This window comes from Hyaena hyaena, unplaced genomic scaffold (assembly GCF_003009895.1).
Source record: "Hyaena hyaena isolate Hyena2069 unplaced genomic scaffold, ASM300989v1 scaffold_371, whole genome shotgun sequence".
NCBI classification, from domain to species: domain Eukaryota; kingdom Metazoa; phylum Chordata; class Mammalia; order Carnivora; family Hyaenidae; genus Hyaena; species Hyaena hyaena.
The window spans coordinates 573,637-592,767 of record NW_024081003.1 but is presented as its reverse complement, the minus strand read 5'-3'; the positions used below and the strand labels follow the sequence as shown (position 1 = coordinate 592,767).

The window sequence follows — 19,131 nt, the reverse complement described above, 5'->3', positions numbered from 1 at the left end:
GTACTGGAGCCACAACATGCTGAACTATTTCTGTTTATCACAAGAAATAGTTTCAAGATAAAATAAAATAATTAGAACTACCTTTTACCAGTTTAAACATAAAGGTGACGATGACTCAACCCAATGAGATAATGCAAACAGTTTAAACATTACTGAAAACATAACAGGTATTTGCTGTACAGGGCCAACAAATACATAGAAGGATTTCTGCCCTTCTTCTCACTTAAGCACACATGTAGAGTGTACAACCACTTATCTGTTTCTGAAAAGAATGTCCTGAATTTGCAGGAATTTTGACTCTTTACTAGGTATATGGCAAGAAGGTAGTATTTAACAGAAAACTAGCAATAGTTAGATGGATGGGTAATAAGAGAATGTTGAAAGCAGATTTCTCAAATGTTATATATGACACAGCAGGTAAACAGGGAAAAGAAAAAGTATTTTGTGGTCAATTTTGACATAAGTATCTTCTATTTTTATATAATAACTTACCATTCTAGAAGCCAAAGAACCATTTCATAAAATGGTTGTTCAATTATGGTGTTTGATAGCTGCTAAAAAGTGTCTTTAATAAGAGGTTAAACCAATCATATAGGTTAAAATATGCTGAATGGTGCCTTTGAAAACATTGAGGCAAAAGAATATAAAGAACAGGAAAAATTATGCCCAAGATTCAAGATTATCTTGCAGCTAAATTCAAAAATAAACTCTTACAATTTTATTAGATGTTAATTTATTGCCTTTATTGTTTATGTAATGAGAAGAATCAAGTCGATGAATCAAAACACCTTCTTTTTAAATCATTAATGAGCTTTCACCCCTACATATCAATGAAGACAAACAAATATATCCAGGCAACCATAAAATTTCTAAAAATAATCATTTGCAATGCAGAAAACTGCAGGGTGCTTACATTAAATGTAATTCACAAGTTGAGTCTTTAAATTTATACTCCAGAAAAACTGCACCAGACCACAGCAAGTAGAGAAGAAAATCCTGAGATTAAAATATTTACAAATTGTAAAAGAGGACCTAGGACTCAAAGCAGATGAATGTATTAATCTGCATGTTTAGAATGTCCTTGAAATAAAGATATTATCAGAGATTCATAGATACTGGAAAATATAATATGTGTAAAAATATGCATAAATATATAAATGAAAGGGAAGCCTGTCTTGTCATCGGGATTCTGATTTAGTTAGTGGAATATTCTGTGCACAGCCTTACTTCTAATCAGCATAAATAACGGTACCCAGGAAAGCCAAGAATACTTTGAATTTTACATTTTTTAGGAGCTGAGTTTTCTATTATTCATAATCCTATTTATATAGGATATCTGATACAGCTCTGCTATAAGCTTCATCCAGATCACAAAACAAAGCCACCGTGAATTTTGGCACAGTGAGATTAACATGGCAATATGTGAGGTTCAATATTATAGAGAAAGAATTGAGGAAATGTACCCAGCACCTAAATGTGGAATAGTATGTATATGCATAAAATTGTTCTAATTGGTGTCTATTTCCATATTGAAGCTCATGGCTATAAAGGAAATATTCTCAGAGCTTAATTTATATGACAGACATGTAGCTAAATGTCAATTCTGTTATCTAATTTTATGATACAGCATGAGAGGTTTTGAAATTAGAGCTGGCTCCGTTGCCAAGGTTACAGTGATAACACTCACGCCACTGAGCACACACGAGTTACTATTCCGTTGACCTGTAAACAAGTACAGACAGAACCTTGGGGGTTGGAAACAATGGAATCTCTTGACGATAGTGCATAACGCTGTCACCCAATACAAGTCCGGAGGGCCTGACTTCTAACTGTGTCGCAGCAATATCTCAACGCATAAAATGCTGTTGGAAAGCTAGAAAAATAATTCAATGTTCTGTAAATATTTTGCTTCAAAAGGATGATAGTTAAAGAGAAGGGATTGTACTGAGAGCAATAACATCTTTGAAGCTAAAATAACTTATTGAGTCAAAATTCTTCTTATATCCTTGGAATAAAGAAATTCTTTTTTTCTTTATTTTTTTCTAATTGCAGTTAGGGACTATGAGAATGTATCTCCATTATTTTACACTCAAAGCAGTTAAGAAATAAGATCATATTTTACCTACTAACTTGCTTCAATGTCTTTGGTTTTTAACCGTTGTTTATCTAAATATGAATGCAAGTTAAAACGTTCTATACAAATTACGGAGAATCCTATCTTTAGGCCTGCCATAATAATGTAGTCCCATAACCCTGATTTTAACCAAAAGGCTGGGAATCAATGTAGTGATAGAGCTGCAGAAAGATACTGTTTTGACACATTCTTCCTTATTCTTTTCTAATTCTACATTCTTTTCTAATTCCTAATTCTTCATACAGCAGCATCCTCTGCAATATAAACACCTATACAATCAAGTAACTATTTTGAGAACGCTATATGTTCCCTCTAGATTTTGAGCCACTTTTCTCTCTAGTCAAGGAAGGCACAGGACCTGTAGCTAAGAATATCTCCTACTTTCGGCAGAATTCCAAGGAACTAGAGATATTAAATAACTTTTAACCAAAACATTCATTCCTGTGTGGAGACTGTTCAGTGTCTGACACAAGCTCGTGTTTAAAAATGCCATTCCTGTGGAAGATAAAAAGAAAAAGGCAGGTTCTAGCATTTCCACTTCAATGGCTCTGTTACATTATTTTACTTTGAAGAGTTGAGTTTAAAAATAATTGGGAGGGGAATGTGTGATGAGGGCATTCTCACATATTATGCAGCAGGGGTAGCCTAGAAATGACCTCAGGGTTCCTATTTCAGCTGTAAAAAGAATCTGATAGGATTTAAACGGTGTCCTACAGCTATTTGGAGTAGAAAGCACAAGAATTTGAGATTTCTTTGCAGAAGGAAAGCACAGAGTAGACAAAACTCTAAACTCCAGAACTTGAATATTGAGAAGGGGTAAGAAGAGGTTTGGAAAAAACAAATTTTTTTGTGGACCTGGCTAAGTGGCTTTATTAAAGAAAGCCAGGGTTACAAAGGATTTAAGAGTGCAGGGTCTCAGTTGCTTGCCTACCGAGTATTTATTTTGGGGAGAAAAATGTAATTTCTTTTCCCTAAGGGGAAAATGTTAATATAATATAAAAGTTTCGCTTGGGTACCAACACATCAAATAATGCCCATGAAATGATGTTTTGATTAGTTAAGTAAAAAAGAATCCAAAATAAATCTGTGTATGGAAACAATTGCAAATCTTGCTTCAAACAGGGGTAGGAGGTAGGGAGGGGATCCCAAAAGGCCCAAGTCCTCCAAAAATGCTTGCGGTGATAAAGCCAACCTGAGTTGTACAGTTTTTCTTCAGATATTAAACAAACAAGACAGCATATTTTTTCAGTTAACTTTCAAGGAGAACCCAGGCCAAAGATAGCATGTAAAAAATTGGCAAAGGTATTTGGATAACATAAGGAGTGTGTGCAAAGTTGGGGCCAATCTTTGTTGAAGGACAAAAGATAAAAAATCTGAACACAGGGCATCTTCCCCAGATATCTTGGCCCGAGCTAGCCTTGAAACAGCAAAGGCCGTGCAAGTTCCCAAGGCCTGTCTTTATGTCTACAGTCAAATATAGCAAACGTGGTGGGAAAAGGTCAGAGAAACAACCAGAAGCAACACTGCTTTTCCAATCTGAAATACCAAATTCATCCTTTGAAGAAGTGGTTGAAAAAGGGTAGATAGTCACTATAAAAAAATGTGTTGTTACGAATGAATTTTCCAAGTTCTTTCCTATCACACAAGTGCTCTTATCTTCTTGGTTTATCTTTCCTTTCCTAGTCCCCTCCAGTCTGCCACCACTGTCTAGCTAGGTGGCTTCGGGCCTTGAGTTTTCTTATCTGGTTAAGTAAAGGAAAAATACCTAAATTATCCTTTATTTAAGTCCCCAACATCAGGCCAATCTGATGGGCCATTGTGAAAGTTCATGGATTCCATATGGTTCTCCAGATAGCTGTGAGCAGAATGGCCAAATGCCCTTCTCCCACAGGCCAGTTCCTGGTTGAGCCTCTTGCTGATGGACACTTGGTGACCAATAAGAATGTCCTTGTTAACATGCCCCTTTAAGTCTTTCATTCTGTGGTAGGACCCCACCTCTTTAATATGTCTTTACTACTTCTTATTTCCTTTTTGAGTAAAGCCTCCTATATCTTTTAATATTGGTAAAGATCATCATCATATTTAAATGGGCTTCTTTCCTTCGCCAATGAGCACAGGTCTCCTTCCAGTGAAGGTTCATAAAGGGGTCCCTGACCTCCTCCTTTGGGGATTCAAGCTTCCTTCTCCCCTTACGACCTAGGTAGGTTCTTTACAGAAACATTTTTGAAACCATTCATGTCAACAACACACCTTTCATGCATATAGTCTGACAGCGCTATGCAAACAGATCAAAACAGCAGAGAACAGCTGGGAGCATGGCAGAGAAAAGGGATGTGTAACACATGGCTTTGGAGGATTTTAGTAGGGAAGCAGCCCGGTGTGTATGAGATGCAGAGGGGTTGTCAGTGATCAGTGAACATAACCACCAGGAGATGAATGGCTCTGTAAGCTCATACTCATGGAAGATGGAGAGGTCTGTGAGGGAGCGCCTGGCAAGGGATCTGGGGAGAGCAGGGCAGGACCATGCAGTGCCCTGGATGTGAGCAGAGAAATCAAGTCAATACTTTACCAATAGCAGTGAGGCTTCTTAAGTACAGATGTTATGTGGGGAAAACTGTCAAAACACCCTGAAATATATCCAGATTTGGGAGTGATTAGCATGCGCAACTATTTATTCTAAGCCCACAACTGCATGTTTATTAGGAAGCAACATTGTAAACCAGTCTTCCCCCACCCTCCAAAACTGAGTAGCCAAAGCAATGCACGCTCTTAAGTGCAGGAAAGCCATATCAGCATCCTGCCAATGCCACCAAACCCTGAGACAGATAAACCTTGAGTCTTAAGAATGGTTGGTTCTTCTATCTTGATACAAATATCACAGGGGCACTGGCCTTACCACAGAAGGTTGTGGGTTACCATCCAATAGAAACTGGGTATTTTTCACTCTATAACCATTTTCCATAGTTGGCAATCTATGCTCCCTCTAGTATATTCTTAAATCTCATACAATCATCAGAAAAAGTTGAATGCATGGGAAATTGGGTGAAGCACAAGCAATTTATTAGAAGAAATCTTATTTAATTCCTGGTTAGTGAGAATAGGATGCATTGGCATAAAAAAAAGCTTGCTTAACAGGAGAAAGTGAAATTGTGGTAATAAATTCCTTCCCCAAAACACCTCTCATTTTCATTCCTCTTTGGCTTTCCCTGATGAGAAATGATGGAGGTACTTCTTTCCTGTACTGTTCATGTTTCCTCCTGAGAGCAAGACTAGCTGTAGATACAAGAAAGCCTCCATATCAACCTGAATGCCAGATAGGAGGTCTCTGGGATTAATCTTCCTACGAACTCTTTTGAAATGAAACTATGTAAACCAGCAAGATAATTCCACCACACAAGAAAGTGTGAAGCGAAAGGGTAAAGGGACTTTACACAGACCTCTCAGCAATCCTCTATAAATTCATAAAGGTACAAGGACTTGTCCCATCTCACTTATCCAATAGCAATAAGCAATCATTTCTCTCAGCAATATTAACCAACAATGCATGATGTATCAGGCACTCTTCTAGACACTGAGGACACAACAATTAGTTAAAGATACAGATAAAGATACTGCCCTTGTGCTCATCACCATGCTCATGTCTTAGTGGAGGACAGAGGCAATAAGCAAGAAAAATATGTAATCTAGGTGGTGTGTTAGGTACTGACAAGTGCCAAGCAGAACATAAATGAAGAGGGACAGAAATATTAGGGAGCAGAAGTTGCTTTTGGAATGAGCTGCCCAGGGAAGGCCTCATTTCAGGAAAGACCTGAGGAAGTGAGGGAGCTAACATGCTGCTATCTGAGGGGAGAGCCTTGTGGAAAAAGAAACAGCTCATGCAAAGGCCCTGAGGCAGGATGTCTCCCTTGGATGAGGGAGGAAACAGCAAGAACTGAGCTCAGGAAGGCAATGCTGGACCAAGGTAGGGAGGGCCTCATGGGCTCTGGCTCTTATTTTGAATGAACTGGTGGACTGATGTTTTTTGTTTTTTTGTTTTTTAAAGCAGAATGTCATAATTTACGTTTCAACGGGTGGTGGTGGTGGAGAGTGTCAGGGAAAAAGGCAGAAGGATAGGACCAGTGGAGACGTAACAAACCCAAGAGAGGTGATTGGACTTTGCCCTGGGAGCAGTGCAGATGGTGAGAGGTGGCTGCATTCCATATATATGTGCAGCGGTGAGCCAGCAGGGTTTGCTGAAGGACCGAGTGTGAGATATGTATGCCCAAGTGGAGTCAGGGATGATGCTAGAGTGCTTACCCTGAGCGGCTCTGTCTTCCCTGTTCCTGGTGCTGACATCTGTAGTTCAGCATCTCTAACCCTGAGCTGTAATTATTTATGTTGCTGTCTCCCTGCTGTACCTCGAGTTGCTTCTTCGGGGACTTTGTTCCGTTGCTATTAGTTCCTCTTCCCTTGTGTATATATAACACAGTGTGTGACAAAAGAGGCTCCCAATGACTGTTTATCAAGTAAAACGGCTTTCTAGATATTGAAGGATAAAAGATGTAGACGCAAATGTGTTTGCAGTCCTAACAACTAAAAGAAGGGAGTTCAAGCCTAGAGTAAGTCAGTTATGGAATACATTTTAATAAAGAATGAAAACAGTATGTGAGCTATTATATTTCTTCACACAATTACTGCTGAAAGACAGCCATATAATATCTCTGGTATACAGCGGAGATTAAGCAGTTAATATTTATTTTTAATTATTGGAATTTATCTAAAAAATCCACTTACCCCATCTAATTGGATACTTTTATAACACTGGGATAACAACATATTAATGCTCTCTTCATGAAATTAGATAATGTCCAGAAGTAAAGGAAATGTAAAGAAGCAGGCAGGTTAGTTTAAACCCATTAATTTCTGTGTTACACAGAATTAAGGCTGAAGGGAACACACTCTACTTCACAGACCATCTTGTTTTTTTAAAAAGAAAAAACATAGCGAACACTAAAAAAAATCAGTAAGATAGAAAGATAGCCAAGGTGATAAATTGAAAAGACAATCTGCTAATTTGGTTTATCTTTCTGTAATTCAGCACTTTGTCCTTCTGATATCTAGGCTGGGGACACTGGGGTTCCAGGGGGAGAATAAAGTGGTGGAATGATTTTGGAAACCTAACGAATGGCCAATATTAAAAGTCACTGATAGAACTGTTGATAAAGTTCACTAAGAAACATATCTGTGAAAATGTTCTGTAAACTTTACAGTACCAATTATTGTCTGACAAACATGATCATGGGTTCAAAAGTCACCACAGGATATATTTTGTATGTTGCAGCCGATAAGAATGGCAACACATTCTCATCAAGAGATGTTTCCCTTTTGGTGTACCAGCTCTGTCCCTAATTGAAATGTAACTGCTGAAAGCTAGTAACAGAATCATCTTCGGAAGACATTGCAGAATTACTCAACAGTCTCATTTTTCTTACCACCTAATTTAAAAGGAAAAACTGTACATGCTGAAATATATTTCCTCATCAAAATATTCTAGTATAGAAACATCACCAACTGATGAAAAGTTAACAAAAACAGCTATTATTTGATCCAACTGGTCAAGCTTGCAGTTATTAAATAGTAATAGAAAAAAAGGTAAAAAGAAGGCAGAACACAAGACATTAATACACTGAACAATGCATGTGTCCTTTTTTTAAAAAAATTTTTTAATGTTTTCTTTATTTCTGAGAGAGAGAGAGTGAGACAGCACGAGCAGGGGAGCAGGGAGAGAGGGAGACACAGAATCCAAGGCAGGCTCCAGGCTCTGAGCTGTCAGCATAGAGCCTGACACGGGGCTCAAACTCACAAGATACAGGATAATGACTTGAGCTGAAGCTGGACGCTTAACCGACTGAGCCACCCAGGTGCCCCACAATCCATGTGTCCTATTCTCCTTACCTATCCCAGCGGCCTCATTATTCATATCTCTATGGCACCTTTTGAGGCCATCAGTGCTTTTCTGGGCTATCTTTCCTAGCCGCGTGACCAGTGTTTGGGCAGCAGCCAGTATCTGTCTAGGTCCTGGAACATGAGCGACCCCAGTCATCAATCAAGTCCTGTTGCTATCTCATTTGACACTGCTATTTTCAAGGACAAATCCATCCTGGGGACAGGGCTCAGTTGGACAAAGAAATCCCAGCTTTCTGACGTTTTGTCTTCTGGTCATAATACAAGGTTTACCAGTTCAGAGCAGGAAGGACGGTGTGGGACAGCAGGTCGGGGGTGGTACAGGGCACCGCATATTTTCTGTTGGCCAGATGACTTGGCCTCTTGGCAATCCTATGTTTGAGTGTTTTAGTGTTTTAGTGCAGAATCTATACATTTCCACCACATTTAGGTTTTTGAATCTTTTGTATGCATTTAGTCTAATGCATTTTTGTTTGTTTGTTTATTTATTTATTGGTTAAGCACAAAGCAGTAATAATCCACCTTCAATTTTTCTACTTGCTGCCCTCATCTTTGGGCAAATGGATTTAAAATAAATAAATAAATAAATAAATAAGTTTAAAAATATGATTATTTTAAAAAGTTTTTTATAGTGTTTATTTTTGAAAGAGAGTAAGAGAGAGAGCATGAGTGGAGGAGGGACAGAGAGAGAGAGAGGGAGACACAGAATCCAAAGAAAGCAGGCTCCAGGCTCTGAGCTGTCAGTACAGAGTCCAATGTGGGGCTCGATCCCACAAACCGAACTGTGAGATCATAACCTGAGCCAAAGTCAGACGCTTAACTGACTGAGCCATCCAGGTGCCCCTAAAATCTGATTCTTATAAGGATCTTGGAAATAACACTCAGAGGACAAACAACTTATAGCTGGAAAATCGTTAGTACCAATATAAGTAATTTTCTGTTTAAGAATACTCATTCAAACAAGGCCTTACAAAAATAATTCACAAATCTAAAAATATTTGTGGGGAAAAGGTGGGTTTCAGCGTGTGACTCAGCGTACTTGTCGCCTTTTTCTCCTGGCCTATCTCATCTCCCAGCTCATCTTTTCATTTGCTCATTCGTTAAGAAGACGGTAGGCACGCATGTTTTCCATCTTCATCACCTTCACATTGGTACATGATTTGTGATTCTTACTATGAAAGTGCAAACATAAAATTCAACCTAGTGAAATAGTTTGGAGTTTGTTACAATGGCATTTCCTTGTAAATGCCTTAGAAGAGCCTGCCACGTATAAGACGGATTGACAGATCGTGCACTTATTCAACTAACATTTATTAAACCCCTACTATGTGTCAGGCTCAGGCACTGGAGACACAAAGTAGACAGACAAAATTCCTGCTCTACAGACAGTAGGAGTAATAGCATAAGGCAACTGAAGAAGATGATGAAGGAGCCAATTTTCAAGCGGTGTGATCATGGCGATGAGAGGGACTTGCCAAGGAGTCTTGAGAAACGTAAGGAGAGACATTTCACCTGGATTCTGAAGGTGACAGGGAGTGGGGGAGAGTTTGGAGGGGACGTCTGGGAATTTGTGGCTCTTGTTCTAAAGTCTTAGTATCATTGCGGTAATTAAGTAGGTAAAGAATAGGAAGGTGGGGGTGTAATTTCTATATGGAGGTGATGCATGTTTGTGGACAGAGAGACTACAGAGCACACAGAACTACAAATATTGGTATGTCTGGAGCAAGACACGAGGCTGGACAGGCAGGCTGGGGACTCAGTCCAGAGAAACAAACCAGAGTGGAGTCTCATATCTGACGTGCAGCTATCTCACCCAGGGAAAGGACACTCCTCCTGCAGCTCTGCACCTGATTCTCAGCCAGGGTGACTGCATACAAAATGGACAAGGTCATCTGTATATTCCACTGGTTCTCATTGCACCCTCCAATTCTAGACTGAACCAACTACAAAAGACTACATTGTTACTGCTTCATGGAGAAACAGAGAAATAGAAAACTTTCAGGGAACTTGGGGTCAGCTAACACAGGGTACCTGGTCTAATGTATCTTCTTAGAAAAAGATACAAACATAACCACAGCCTAAGACACAGGCCACTTGGTCAGACTCTGATCCATATAGCTGAGGGCTTATTTCTGGGAAAAGGTAATCAGTATGATTTGGGGACAATTTGATAGTGTTTCATCCTTGAGCCTTGAGATTCTAGAACCATCCCGTTTCCCATAGTAATCTATTCAGGATCTGGTCCCATTTCCTCCCCTAAGTTCACTTTTCAGTGAGAATTTGTATTTTCAGTGAGAATTAACTCTAAGTTCTATAAATTAAAACATATGTTGTCTAACATGCACAATTCTTCACATATCATAGATTACTTTGTTCATAAAAATATTTGTATTTAAAAAAAATATTTGAGATGCAACTTAAATATAATAAACCTTGCAGACTTAAAGTGTTCAGTTTGATTAGCTTTGACTTACAGTAGCACCCCAATACTAACATCTCTATCAAAATTCCAAACATTTTCATCACCTCTCAAGTTTTCCACCCTCTTCATCCCTTTCCCAGGCAGCCAGTGATCTACTTCCTATCACCCTGGATTGCATTTTCCAGAATTTTATAGACATGGAATCACACAGTATGTGTTCCTTTCCTCTGGTTTCCTTCACTTAAAATCTCTGTCTCTCATCTTTAAGAGATTCTTCCCTCTTGGCTGAGGTTCAGTAAAGAGCATGATAATCATGATGATTCCATGGTAGTGCTTACCAAAGCATGGCTTGAGGAGCACCTGCTTTATAATCACCCAGGGCCTGGCTGAGATTTGCTGATTTACCTCTCCCTAGAACCCAGACATCAGAACAGCCAGCATGTGTGGGCATACTCAAACCTGCAGTTTAGTTCAGCCTCTTAGGGAACAACGATTCCTGTTTTTGGGTCTAGCTAGCTATTCTTCTCAGTCTTTCTATTGTATGTTTTTTCTATTTTTTAAAAAGAGATTTATTCATTTTTAAAAGACAGAGAGAGACAGAGTGTGAGTGGGGGAGGAGCAGACAGAGAGGGAGACACAGAATCCAAAGCAGGCTCCAGTCTCTGAGCTGTCAGCACAGAGCCTGACACGGGGCTCAAACTCACAAGATACAGGATCATGACTTGAACTGAAGTTGGACGCTTAACCGACTGAGCTACCCAGGCTCCCTGGTCTTTCTACCCAGGCAAACCTTAGTTCTTTAGGCCACAGCAGGACCCAGGACTTTAGGACAGAGGTGGTAATAATTTTCCTAGATTTCTTTGTGTCTACGTTTAGAAGCGTGGTCTGAGTTACTTTTCCATACAGTACACACATTGGGAACTTTCCTTCTTTTGCCACTTTGCTATCTATTTTCAAGTCTACCATTGGGGTCAGACTCCAGTGAAAGCAGTTCTGAGAGTGACTAAGACTCTTTTATCCCAGGTGCAAAATCCAGTGAGGTGCCAAAAAAAACCCCGATGTAATCTAGGTGCCCCATATTAGAACAACAACAAACAAACAAAAAATCAAAATTAAGGCAAAATAAGAACAAAATATCAAAATATTAAATAAAGTCAGGACCTGTAACATTGCCAGACTGAGCCATACTGAGCTTGAAGCAGAAAGATAAAAGAAAATCAGTGATCCTATCTTTTAAAAGTTACTAGTTATATTTTATGTCCAACATGAGTGCCTTATTGCCTCAGCATAGCCCTGGCCCAGGCCCACCTCCACTTGATATATTTCACTGTGCAAAAGGCTTTTTGCTGTCCTGAAATCGCCATTAGAATGTTACTTCTGGCCCAGCATTTATAACGTGCCGCAGACAAGAAGAGCTAATTCAAAGCACTCTATCTAGACACATTAGACATTTCCTACTTTCCCCCTTGCTCGTAACCACAAGTACAGCCATTCCCAGACAAAACACATAAACACTGGTCACCCCCAGTCCTGAATTTTTAAAAGAGCCTCAACCAAGCATTCAAAATGGGATGTATTCATGGTGTATCTGATTACACGTGCCTTCAGCATGAAACTAGACCTATCTTACCTAAATAGACACACAGAAACCATGGCTCTGATTAATGTTATCATTTAAAATGCATACTGTACCTTTCATAGCAGCTAATAACATTTGAGAAAAATCCGTGTGTGAAAATAATCCGTATTAGTAAATGAGCTCCAACTGAACAGAAAATATGCCCAGAAACTGTGGGGTGTAAGGGCAAGGTTCTGCATGCTTCAGTTCATTTTTTAAAGAGAAAGCATGCCATATAAAGGACCCAAGGCTTCTACTCGCTCTCAGAAAGTTTACTTGGATGTATCAGTTTTACTGAAAGTGAAAGCACTCATGTTTAGCTATATAAAGACTTAAGCTATCTGTTATGCATTAAAGAATTTACAAGGCACAATGGCATATTAGAGCTGGTGATAGATGGAGAAATCTGGCCTTCAGTGTCCACATAGAACAACATACAAATTAGATGGGACTAGGGATACATTTAGGGTAAGTTTGTCACCAGCCACAACAGCACAGTGGAAAGGGAAGGCATAGGTTCTGGAGTCTAACAGAACCAGCAGGAAAATTTCAGTTCTTCTCTCTCCCAGCTGATTGACCTTGGCCCCTTTCTGTCCCTGTTTGCTCAACTGTGAAATGAGCCTACTTTGCAGGGTCACCACAAGAATGAAGTGGTGGACATCAGGCACAGGCCCGGCCTTGATTAAACTGTAGCTGCTATTATCACCACCTCCAGCACCACAAGCTTTATGATGTGTTTGAAGGTTATCTGATCCTGAGACAGATCAATGCTGGAGGTTTTCAAGGAAAGGAAACATAAAGTTTGTAATTATTTATGTGTGGGGTGACTATAGGAGAGGGGCGGGGGCCCAGACGTCCTGTTGAAAGGCAGAATCCACCCTCCTTGTCTCCATTTTTAGTGCCTAATTGTAGACATTTCATTCTTATAATAGTTTGGGAGAAAAACTGGGAGTGATACCCCTTTACTTTATTATTTTATTTTATTTTATTTTTAATTTTTAATGTTTTATTTATTTCTGAGAGAGAGACAGACAGACAGGATGAGCAGGAGAGGGTCAGAGAGACAGGGAGACACAGAATCTGAAGCAGGCTCCAGGCTCTGAGCCGTCAGCACAGAGCCCGATGCGGGGCTTGAACCCACGAACCGCGAGATCATGACCTGAGCCAAAGTCGAACGCTTAACCGACTGAGCCACCCAGGTGCCCCTACTTTATTATTTTAGAGAGGGAGAGAGAGAGTGTGTGTGAGGAGAGGAGAGGGAGAGAGAGGCAGAATCTTAAGCAGGCTCTATTCTCAGCATGGAGCCTGATGTGGGGCTTGATCCCATGACCCTGGGATCATGACCTGAATCAAAATCAAAACTCAGATGCTCAACCAACTGAGCCATCCAGGTACCCCCAGAGTGACAGCCCTTTAAAAAGAGGCAGTTTTCTTGCCAGAAAAGGGCAGCTGATCACAGTCCTGATTGCTACGTACAGTTTTGTTCTTGATATTTTAAAAGATCCAGAAAAGGGCTTCAAAAGTTCACCCAAAGTGGGTAGAAAGTAGGTGGTGGGAAGAAAGGCTGCAAGAGAGTTAGAGTCATTCACTCCAGACAAGACCGGGTTTGACGGATTCCAAATGTGTGAAGTGGTGCTGAGGCCACTGTGCCGTCCCTCTCCATCCATAGAAGGACTCCCATACTCAGTATTTTTTTCTCAGATCGCTGATTTCCCTTCCTGAAGAAAAGGTGTCACCTAGATGACCTTGTGAGGCCCTTCTTAAGCCTTTGCACAAATATGGAAGAGCAGAGACACCTGGTTCATCGGTGTGGGGGTGGGTTGCAGCTGCATCTGTTTAAAATGAGGCTGAGGTAGCTTGGTACAGAAGGAAGAGTGGGAGCCAGGACTCAGGCAGAGGTGGGTTGGAATCTGCCTCTGAAACTCACTCTTGGATGAGTTACAGAGTAAAAGAACTCAGCTCTGTCCTCCCCTGTAGCACAGAGATAATCTCTGCCTTCTAGGGTTCCTGAAAGGATTAACTGAAATGTTGGCAAGGCACCTAATAATTTGACTGGCACATATAAGCCTTCGATAAATTGGAGCTATTATTTCAGTTGGTTGAAAAATGGGTTGAAAGATTAACGCCCTTCTGCTTGTAGTTATACCATACTAGGAAAATTGCAAATTCTAGTAGGCAGACCGACGCCACCATGGCCCCCAGGATCCATGCTGCAAGCACAGTCTATCCATACCAGACAATGTTTGAGGGGACAACTTATTAACCACTGTGGTCCTCAAGGGCAAAGGACACTGAAGACGAAGCCTAAGGCATCTTGGTATAACTCTGGTTTCTCTTACTGTCACCAAAAGAATCACATGAATTATTTTAAAGAGGTTCCAAACGTACTTCCAGGTATAAGGAATATATCACATCCCACTGACTTGTCATTCACACCAAGTACAGTATGAAACATCTGTCAAAAAGCAGGTTTGTAAACCAAATGGATTGTCAGAAATTGTACCTAGGATTTTTTTCCTTCACGAATAACACAAGCTAAAAGTGGAAGTGATTGAGAAATTAATCAGCTCTTGCAAAGCAATGAAATACAGTGACCAGAACCTTATACCAAGTCAAAGGAACTTCTATCACTATCAGACTTGTCCACAAAATGCAATTTTTTGGTGTTATATCAATGTGGAATTGCATAATATTTAGTATTTACAGATACATGCTGGAGGCTGAGGCAGAATAGCTCTGGTTTTTGTTCTTTACCCACAGTGCAATCTGTGGCAGGCCCCCCTGTAAGGCTGTGGAGAATAGGAGACGACAGAGGAAATACAAGGTACAAACATGCGCATAAAGCGAGGCCCATGGAGGGCTGGGTCAGAAACATGGGAGTGTTGCCTGAAGCCCTTTTGTGTCGCTTGGAGAATCAAACTTGGCTTGGAAAACACATCCTGTTTCCATCAAAGGGGGAGGAGGTTACAGCTGATAGAAAGAAGCAAGCGTGACAGACAAGGGAGCAGAACGATGCAGTCTGAACTGATGCGGTCACATGAAGGAGCGGCCTCTTTTTGTGGGGCGTAAACAAACACAGGCCTGGCACGTGCTGAAGCGGCTCCAGACGCACCGGGAGCTGGACGACACCCAGTGTGGACGCCTGTCAGTGTGAGATCTGTGAAGGCCGTCATGCCATTGAATCAATCCTAAGCAGGAATCTCACACGACAGTGGAGCGGCCCTTCTATTACCCAAAGATAAACGTTATATTGTGGGGCCAAGTTAAAACTCATTTTTTTCAACTGCACAACATTCCAGTGGCAAAATGGCACTGAGCCCGTGAAATGGTCCAGAGCAGTTAAACCTAAAACCTCAGTAAGCTCATCTCTAGGCCCATCATCTTCAGACAGCTTTTTGGAAGGGAGGGTACAAAATGTCCACAGAAATCCATCACATCCACCTTTACTTTACTTAAAATCATCATTTTATGATACTTTCTTACAACTGTAGATATTGCAAATCCAACTGTATGGTCTTTAAATGACACTTTATTATTATTGTTTGTATGTGTGGAATAATTGGACAAAAGAAAAACCACAAAATGGCAACTAATATAAGAATCAAATACACCATGGAAAGAAAAAAAATGATAAAGCAGGATATTCAAGGAGATTAAAAGTATCTACAACCCTGGAAATTAACCTCAAAAGTCCTCGTTACCAAGGGGACATTAACATTGATGTTTTACTTGCCCTATTCCCCTTTCTGAGTCCCCACGAACAAGCTGGTCTAAGTGGCAGATTCTCTCAGGCTGTGAACCTCTCAGGAATAGGACAAACCCTTTCAGCAGTTTATTGAGTAGTTCAGACCACGCGGATAAGTGCCAATAAAGTCTGCTCAGAGCCTTAGAGAGCTACCGGCTTGAAGAAACAGAGATGTGGGGTGCCTGGGTGGCTCAGTCAGTTGAGCATCCGACTTTGGCTCAGGTCATGACTTCAGGGTTCATGGGTTCAAGCCCCACATCAGGCTCTGTGCCGACAGCTCAGAGACTAGAGCCTGCTTTGGTTTCTATCTCCCTTTCTCTCTGTCCACCCCTGTTCGCTCTCTGTCTCTCTGTCTTTGAAAAATGAATAAGCGTTAAAAAAAAAAATAAAAGGAATAGAGGTGCTTTCAGAAATGCTTATCTCAATGCCAAGGAGTCATTCGTGTGCTTGGAGTATATGCCTAATCCAATCCTGCAAGGTAACAGGACATTTGAGGTTAATGAGGGACAACTGATCCATGACACCTAAATTCTAAACTTAAGATAAAACGTGTTAATTTACAATTAAAAGGTAAGAAAATCTCTTCCTTATCTGGGTTTTGATAGCTTATAACACATTCATCAAGAGAAAGACCTTAAGTTATGGTGGAAGAAGAAGTTGCTAAATATTTTAAGGCACTTTGACCACGTTCCTAGTCTTATTAATGTCCTTCTAGATTTACTAGAGGGATTTCACTTGGTTTTTCCTTCTTCTGGAATTTTGCTTGATTTTTAATGTAAAAGACTTTAGTGCTTCCGTTCATTTTGGAAACGTGCCTTGTGAAGGATTTCAGAGGTATTTTTCTTTCTTTTTTAAAATGACCTTCAAATAAAAATAATAGACTTTTCAGATAACAAAGCCCAAAGCAAAAAAACATCAGACTCCACTAACATGGTCAGAAAAAGACCAAAGAGATCTTCTGAAGTGGGGTGGCCAAGTGCTAAAATAACTTAAAACATTTTAGAAAAAGGTAAATAAAGTACCATTCAGAAAACCTTCCATCAAAGCAGCCAGAGGAGGAGAGCACACCAGAAACTTCTAGCAATCATCCCAGTTTGGCTAACACTGGTGGTTTCAAATGAGGGACTTCTTGGGAGGGACCTAGCATCAAGGCAGACTGCTTTTCTTAACATCAGAAAACAATGCCATATTTTTTCTTAAACACAGTGCAGAACCCAACACATTTCAAGGCCATGGGATGTGGCTTTTGTTGACCTATGAAGCAACCGTCGGTTTGGGAAAGGAAATTGTACTCAGGCTCAAGCACACTGCCCTGGTCTTGGTTTACCTGCCATATGCAAAACGCCTGTCTTTGTGATGATCGCCAAAAGTATCCCAAAGCCTGAGAGAAACGCTCACTTCATCAACCACATCCCGGGATCGCTCCAGGACCTGCAGGGGAGAGAGCACAGTCCTGCTCAGTGTCATTCAGAGGCTCCTCAGGAGAGGACGTCCAGGTCAGACTTCTCAAATCTTCCTTGACCCACTTGCCTTTAGTTTCATCATTTCATCTTACAGGACTTGAGCGAAGTCCTAATTCTCCTCCTGGAATCACATGACTCAAACCCTCCTCATTCAAGATACTGTAGCCATACTCCTGAGTTTGCATTTCACTTTTGTTTTCTCTTGTGGTACTAAAAACATAAGCTTTCTCTTGCATGCACAAATTACCCCTATTCCCTTTTAAAATCTGACTGGCAATAGCAGTGATGAGCCCGTAGGAGCCTAAAGAAACTCTGTACGTCTTACCTCCTGGCACACTCGGTACTGGTCAATCGCCCACACGGTAGGCACGTGGGTGGCCAGCAGCTGATACTGTGTTAGCGTCGTATTACACGCTCTGGCACAGATCAAGCGTGTCTTCCCCACGGCGTTGTCTCCCACAACCACACACTTGATGGTTTCAACGTTGGGTCTTTCGTAGTCCATGTCAGTGTCCATTTATAAAACTCTGGAAGAAGAGAGTTACAGAGCAATCAGAGGTGAGAGGGGGTCAGGCCATTTCCCCTTTGTCCGGGCACTTCTTCGGAGGTGCCCAAGTATAAGCAAAAAGTTTGGAAGTTCATACTAAGCCTAACTGAAACTCAGGTTTTCTATTTATGTCTCTCACAAGTGCAAAAACACAGCCAGATTGTTATTTTGACCCCGAATGGTTTATGCCGGTTAACATGTTATTTTCTCCTTGGTTTTCTCTAAACACAACCTGCCTACTGAAAATCCATCCAGGCAAGTGAGAGTGCTGGCACACATTTATAGTTCGCTAGCTACTCATGTTGACCCACTAAAGAGACCAGTCACTTGCAGGTTTAACCTTAGACACTGGGGCACGAGTCGCCTTGGCAATATTAGTGCCCATGCCATCTCAATCTCCCAACGACTCACCCTCTCTCTCCCCAAAAAGCAGTTTCCTGCATGTTCTATACCATCACGGTGACTTAGGGAAGGCTCAAAAGTGCAAGCACAGAGGATTAGCCTACTTCAAAGATGAGTAAACTGTCCAACTGAATTTTGATACATTAATAAAATTATATTTATTCATCTATTTTTATGAATCAAATTCATAAAATGATATTCTTTTTTTTTTTAAATATTTTTATTTATTTCTAGGAGAGAGAGAGAGACAGCGTGAGCAGGGGAGGGTCAGAGAGAGAGGGAGTCACAGACTGAAACAGGCTCCAGGCTCTGAGCTGGCAGTCAGCACAGAGCCCGACGCGGGGCTCGAACCCACAAACCGCGAGATCATGACCTAAGCGAAAGTCGGACGCTTAACCGACTAAGCCACCCAGGCGCCCCCATAAAATGATATTCTTAAGAGGGGCACCATAAAGCAATGTATTTTTAAAAATTCTCTTTCTCTTTGTGTTTTCATCAAGAAATCTGGAGCATATGGTAAAGAATGATATTACCAGGATGAGGAGCTAGTTTGGAATCTTCCTGAAACCATCAAGAAAGGTTTAAGAGGGTTGCTGAGTGAGGGGTCAAAAGGAAGAGGAAAAGCTGCTGTGAGCTCTGCTTCCCCAGTAGCTGGAACCTCCCTAAAGGGAGAGTAGACTGCTTCCTGGCAGCAGCAGGATGGCTGGCCAAACAGGGGATTCTAAGGTTTTAATGAATTATAATTGCCCTTTTGAGGAAGTCTATTGTTTTTTTTTTTTAATTTTGTTTTTAAAGTAGGTTTCACCCCAGTGCAGAGCCCATCACTGGCCTTGAACTCAAAACCCTGAGATCAAGAC

At 40.8% G+C, this 19,131-nt stretch overlaps 1 protein-coding gene across 9 annotated transcripts in view; it reads right to left on the bottom strand.

Moving 5' to 3' along the window:
* The window catches only part of RHOBTB1 (Rho related BTB domain containing 1), a 120,699-nt gene that overhangs the window by 19,036 nt on the left and 82,532 nt on the right, over positions 1 to 19,131 (bottom strand). For 8 of the 9 annotated variants that reach the window (XM_039250497.1, XM_039250492.1, XM_039250496.1 and 5 more), the window contains 2 exons: positions 17,651 to 17,852; positions 17,190 to 17,293 (listed from right to left, as the gene is read on the bottom strand). In XM_039250497.1, coding sequence (XP_039106428.1) covers positions 17,190 to 17,293; positions 17,651 to 17,842 — 296 coding nt within the window. In that variant the 5' untranslated portion in view covers positions 17,843 to 17,852. Of the gene's footprint in view, positions 1 to 4,703; positions 4,762 to 17,189; positions 17,294 to 17,650; positions 17,853 to 19,131 lie in introns of those variants that run through there. The other variant, XM_039250500.1, reaches the window with a different exon arrangement.